This window comes from Calidris pugnax, unplaced genomic scaffold (genome assembly GCF_001431845.1).
Source record: "Calidris pugnax isolate Ruff unplaced genomic scaffold, ASM143184v1 scaffold15, whole genome shotgun sequence".
NCBI classification, from domain to species: domain Eukaryota; kingdom Metazoa; phylum Chordata; class Aves; order Charadriiformes; family Scolopacidae; genus Calidris; species Calidris pugnax.
Window position 1 is genome coordinate 6,630,284 of NW_015090774.1, and position 6,611 is coordinate 6,636,894.

The 6,611-nt window shown below is 39.8% G+C and overlaps 1 protein-coding gene across 1 annotated transcript in view; it reads left to right on the plus strand.

Annotated features, from left to right (window-relative positions):
* Positions 1–2,754: 2,754 nt before the first annotated feature.
* RNF175 (ring finger protein 175) overlaps positions 2,755–6,611 on the plus strand; it is a 13,411-nt gene continuing 9,554 nt past the window's right edge. The window contains 2 exon segments of the mRNA XM_014943056.1: positions 2,755–2,856; positions 6,472–6,492. Of these exon segments, the coding sequence (XP_014798542.1) occupies positions 2,755–2,856; positions 6,472–6,492 (123 nt within the window).

Consider the following 6,611-nt stretch of genomic DNA (forward strand, 5'->3'; position numbering starts at 1 on the left):
CACGGACATTTCAACTGAAAACCAACAAACACTCATGAAAATTGGAAAAATGTATCCCCTTGAGTTTTCATAATGTTTATAGAAAATTTAAATACTTATTTACAGAATTGGAAGATTTTGAAGGACAAAAAAGAACTAAACACCATGCTTGATAACAACCTTTTCTGGCAGAAACCAGTTTGCAACCAGAAGTACTACCTTTAGACTTTATTGAATACTCTCAGATTTCCCTTTTCAGCCTTTTTTGTGTGAGCCTGTGACCACAGGCTTTATGGTATAACTGTACAGGTGCCTAATTAGAGTAGCTGAAAGATCAGACCTACACCTTTTTGATTAAGTCTAGGAGACTTAATTTCATTTAAACCTCAGCTTACTAATTTTGTTACCGCGATTTTGTACCCATGTACTGAAGAATAAAAAGAGAATTCACTGCCACAGGAGGCCCAGTGGTGTAGTGAAATATCTGTCCATGGAGATATTAATAACTCAGCCCTGAGCAACCTGATGTTCTTCACTCTGTTCTTCACTGGAGGTTGGTCCAGACAACTGCTAATGTCCCTTTTGGCTGAAATTATGCTGTAACTGTAGGTCCATAGAGTACTCCACCACCTTGGTTGGTCAGTCACCCTGAGGGAATTCATTAGCTGCACCCATTTTACACCGCAGCCATTAAAATTGCATGATATCCATCCTACTACCAGATGTAGCTGCCGGTTTCTAAGCAGCTTCCAGGCAAGAGGGGCAGAAGGAGCTTACCAGCCTGTCCAGGGACTCACAGGAGGGAAGGGGTGGTGAGGGTTAAGAGAAGAAAACCCATCTGGCTGTTGTTCACCGTGAAGTTATAATATTTCTTTTGAATGTGTTTCAGGAAAATGATTTATTATCAACAGAGGAACAATGTAAGTAAGTTAATTTACATATTGCTTGCAAATGTTTTGTTAAATGATTGTTTTCTTAAATGTACATTTATAGCGATACCAGAAACCTTTAACATTCTGTTCACAGAAGCGTAGTTATTAAAGAATTTTCTTTTCTTGAAAAGTTTTACTGGAACTTTTTATTCTGTCAGTTTAATCAGCTCCTCAGCAAAACAAAATAGGGAACAGCTTTATAGCAATCGTTACTGAGATCACTGTTGTAGTACACTGTTTTCCTTTAGGTACAATAAATATAACACTTCCTGTCCTTGCAGTCTAATATAAAGAAATGGCCTTTCAACCATCATTTTAATGCCAGCTTGAGCAGGGATGGACAGGAACAGCTTGTTATCTCCCTGTTGCCACCTTCCCTTTCCTCAGGATGCACACTAAATTATGCTATCATCATCTCCATCTCTAGGCTTGGCCCGCCAGCATGCCCGGCGCAGATGTGCTGCCCATAAGGGGGCACCCTTGATTGCAGCCTGAGGGACACTGAGTGCATCCCACAGATGAGCTGCTCCAAGATAATTTAACACAAGCACACTGTCAGCAAAGATGTGGTGCTTCGTGGTACTTGTATAAAGCTGGGAAGAAAGACCTTTGACACTGGTATCAGTACCCGCTTCAGCGGGTGTGCTGCAGCATCTGAGCACAGCATCAGTCACATTTCCCTTTTTTTTTTTTTTTTTAATTGGCAAAAAGCATGTCTACTGTTGCACTTTTTCTTCTGAAGAAGGGATGGGAAAGAACCACAGGTTTTAAACCTGTATGTGAAAAGTCAAAAGTTGGATTCAAAGTTTGGCTTAGCAGGTAATAGCAGCAAAGAATGACTTCAGGTTTTTGCGTAGTTCCTTGCTCAAATCTGGATCCCAACTGATTTCACACTGGCCGTGTCTGAACAGAGTAGCTGCTGCCCATCAGTCACCATTACACAAGGTCTTGATCTGCAAATTGTCCGGGGCAGGCATCAACCAGAACATGCTGCAGCCCCCTTCCAGCCCATATGCACAGTGTTTCTCCCCACAGGGGCCAGAGCATGGAAGGGGAAAGGAGACAGTGCATGTCTGTCTCTTCAGCTTCATTTCAGGGTGCAGTTGGGGTCCACTCAGTACACACACCGCTCTAGAAGCCAGGAGGTGCTGTTAAGTCCTGAAACGTAGGCCCAGAAAGCTCCAGATCAGAGGGAAACTAACATCCAGGTTGAGTAAAGTTCAGGTGAAGATCAAGATTCTTACTAGAGAGTCATGAGGCTCAGCTCTAACACAGAAGCTCACTCAGCTTTAGTTATGATGGAGGCTGATTTATAGCTCCAAGACAATCCCCTCCTTTCTTAAGTGCTCAAGGAAACTCTCACTAACTCTAGAAGGAAGATAAATACCAGCTACAATTCTCACTTTATAGGGAAGGAAGCTGAAAAAGGGATTTAAGCCCTCTTGTGGGTTTGCATTTACCTTGAGCTAAAAGATTACGTGGAGCTCAGATCTGCAATTATGAAATTTCTGCTTAAATAAAATTCATAGGCACTATGTATTTGTGGCTGTATTTATGCTCAGGACCAAGTTACTGGAAAAAGAAAAGAAAAAAAAGACAACTCTCTGCCCATTACTTTACTAATTTCCTTTTTCAGGATAATAGTTCCAGTTAAAAAGACCAAGTATTATTATTTACTTTGTTACCTTATACCTTCATGCATAACAACATTAAACTTTCTTCATAAAGTGTCTCTCATACATAGGCTGACTCTCACCTCTAGGTATAACAAATTGATCTAGACTTTTTTTTTTCTTTTTTAAATAGCACATGTATTTTTCTTTTCAGGTTGCAACAGCAGAAGATGCATGCAAAGCACCACAGCTGTGACTCAATGCATACGGAGATGGTTCCTGTTCTCATTGCTACCTTGGCTGTTGCTCCCATTGTGCTTGTTGAGTATCTTGTCAGAAAGACAGCAGTTTTGGAGTAAAAGTGGTTAAGACTTCACCTTTCTCAGGTAATGACTGGGAATCATGACATACTCTTTACTCTTTAGAGCTGACATTCTAGCAAGACAACTGAGTCTCTGTGGAAAGCAGCAAGTCACGGCTTTTGGTCAGGTGGAGAATAGCTTTTATGTAGGAAGAAAAAACAACTTGTATTTTGTTTTCCGTGTATGTGTACTAGTGCTGTGGTGAGTCTTTAGTAGATTAAACCTTTTAAAGAAAAGACTTAGTTTTTGAAAAACTGTCTAATAACAGACTAGGTAGGAGAACAAAATCACTACCCTTATCTAGCTGAAGCAATGCTACAGGGGGTTTACTGGGAGAATCCAAGGCCCCTACTCATCAAGTTACTCACGTACATGCCTAATTAGAGAGAAAGCTTGTCTTAAGGCGCTAAAACTGGGACTTAGGGTGCTTCAGCTCACTTCCTTTCCCCTACCACAGACTTCTCTGCAGACCTGAGAAAACTAGTGTCATGCAATTTCCACCCCTGACCTCCCTATTCACTAGTTAAAAAAAAAGTTAGGCATCTCAGAAAGTGCCAGTCCTTAAAAAGCAGTGTGAGTTTTAAGTAAACGTTAAATAATTTCAATTACACAGATATCTCAGACAGGCAGACTTCTAAGCACACAAGCAGTTTCTTAGCTTTTTCCTCTTCATCAACTGATGAGTCCCCTAAGGCATCTGTAGATTGAAACCCAGTTTTTTGTAACTGAACTTCTTAATACCAGTGACATCAATAACTGCCATGATCAATACTTTATCCTTGACAATTGCTCCTCAGACTTGACTCAGATTTGACAGGTCACACTGAAGAATGCAACCTTGATACAACTCACAGAAACTGTTTTAGTAAGGGATATAAAAACAGCCTGATCTATGACAGCTTTAATCTTAGTGGAGTTCCACTGCAGCATAAAATGGCAATGCAGAAGGTGTGAAACAGGCTGTTTGGCTGTACTTTACAGACTTAGGAACAGTGATGAAATGTTCATCATGGCAACATGTATACAGGTGAAGCGACTAATGAAGTCACAGGAAGCACAGCCCATTGAGGATTTTAGCTTCATGTCACTAACTCTCCACCTTTACAAACACACCCTCCTAACCCTAAGCAAACAGAGTACATGAGTACATATAAAACAATCATATATGATATACTTTACCATTATGTTCTCTTTAATTTGTATCCTAGACCAGTTCTGCTGTATCATTCAACTATTTTATGTTCACATTAGTATCTCAGTTCAAAGCTTTTCAGGTATTTCTTTCCCATCAATTTTTGCATTACTGATTTCAATAGGCATTGATAATAAAGAACAGAACACTGAAGTTGCTCAGACTATCCATGTCTTTGTTTTCCACTGCAAATATTTTGCATGAAACTGGTACTGAATCAGTGCTGAAACACACCTGAACTCTAAGTGTGCAGACAATGATGACCAGATGGGACGGTCCCTGTCTGCCTGGGAAAGCCTGTGAGTGCCTAAGCAGCATGCACTTTGTGTTGCTTTAGCATGATCTTGCTTATCAGTACTTAAAGTTAGTTAACATATACTAACATCTGTCAAAATGCCAATAGCCTACACTTGTTACAGTCCTATTACTTGTGTAATTCAGTCTCCAACACCTGAAGCTTCGTTCCCAACTATTAGTTTACAGGAGCCAGTCACACCTACAAAGTGACACAGCCAATATGGAAAAAATATACTTTTAAATGCATTCAGTCTTATTTAGGGAGGGTCCAGTACAACTACAACCATCACAACACTTTCATAAGACTTTGCGATGGTTTTTGTGTTTTTTCAGTGCATTTTAAAACAAACAAAACATCTGTGCCACAAACATATTGGGGTCTCAAGTTTTAGTGCATAGCTGCGTGGCAGCAGTGTGGCCACCTTCTCCAGTAAAAGAGGAACTGAAGCAGAGCCTCTTTCAGTAAAAATAGTAGCACCAGAAGCTGAAGTTCACTTTGCACTGAGTTTTGCCAGTTCCGCTTCACGCTCTGTTTAGTTGGGGGAGTAATATATTCTCACACCTATCATCTTACTTTGTAATAGTGAACACGACTCACAGTGGGTCTCTGCCGGTAGCTGGCTTATTGCATTTATTCCATGTTAGGTAACTTAAGAGTGTTTGGTGCTTGTCACCAGAACAACTTAAAAGTTTGCATATTAAGTTATAACTGCCCTTATGTTTTGTATCCAGATACTTTTGTATAGTTTTTGAACACACTGTTGATCACGTCACATTAGCTTGCTTTCTTTAAAAGAATGCCATGCAGTAATGCAAAAGTTACAAATTCCTACCAGTACAGTAAACTGCCAAAATCTCATCCACTGTACTTTGAGGACTAACAAACAGGACAAACATTAAGAGCCAAAGTTAAATGATTAATGAGATCCTTACACAAGAGAGATGAAAAACAACTCACATACACTGCTGCATCAGGTAAAGAAAACTCCTGATTTAGGAGTAGAAACTATAAAGATAGTCATATTTAGGAGTTAACTTAGTTAATGCATACAGGAAATTGCCCATTTGACATAAAAATAAACAAAAAAATAAAATCTACTGTTTCCTTAAGTACAGGCAGGTCTAGACTTCTGCATGACAGTACTTCCAGGTGGCAGTTATTATGCTTGTGTTCATGTGCGTATCATTTTTGTTTGATTTGGTAGGAAACATTTAAATTAGTCAAAACTTGAAAAACAACCACATGCTCACTAAAGAGAAAACAGCCTTCTACTTTTGCTTGCTTACACATTTCTCTTATTTGCCATCCAGCTTTTGACCTCTCAGTTTATGCCTGTATAGGTCACACGAGGGTTATGCACAGCAGTGTCTAATACTGAAGAGAAGAAACCAAACACTTTCTCCTATTTGTAACAACACTTTTTGCATCTTTAGGAGCAAAAGAAAAGGGAAATAGATGAAGAAGCAGAACACTTTATTTTCAATGGGAGGGGTAAACCTAAGGCTTCTTTTCTCTGAGAAAAAATCTGCTTTCTTTTCTATTTTCTGTCCCAGGAGATCAACAAAACAAGGAGCCAGCCTTCCATACCATGTCATGGCTTAGAAGGTGGCATCAGCTGACAGACCTTCCGGTCTGATTCTCTGAGGTCAGCATGGATGTTTGGATGTATACATCTCTGTGCTATCTCTAGATACTCGTGCTGTTCTCAGACATAGTAGGAGCTCAGAGAGAATTGCACAGTTCTGTTAGTGGAAATAAAGCAAGGGATTACAGTAACTGACTCCCTCCTTCCCCTTCAAAGTGCTTTGCAAATACTTAAGAAAGAAATGTTTGGTTTCTTTTTGAAAGAAAAAGAAAATGAAGGTCAAAGGGAGCATAAAATCAGCCCTACATGGAAAGGGCGTTCATTAGCTTGCTCAAAAAGAACAAAAAATAAAAAGCAGCAACTACTTACTAGGTGTAAGAGAAACAGCAACAGCCTGTAGCTTCCAAAAGAGCCTTACCCAAGCTTAGCGAGAATGTAAAATGTCTCCTGAAACAAAGGCATGCTGGGGAAGGCTCCTATTTCAAAGAGGCAAGAGCAAAAAAGTTGCAGCAAAGCAACCAAGGCTCAGCTGTGGGTAATTTTGGCAAAACGGAAGAGATTGTCCTCACCAGATGGCTACATATAAAGTAACATGGGTGTGATCCTAGCACAGAGGGGAGGGGGAAAAAAAAAAAAAAAAAAAAAAAAAA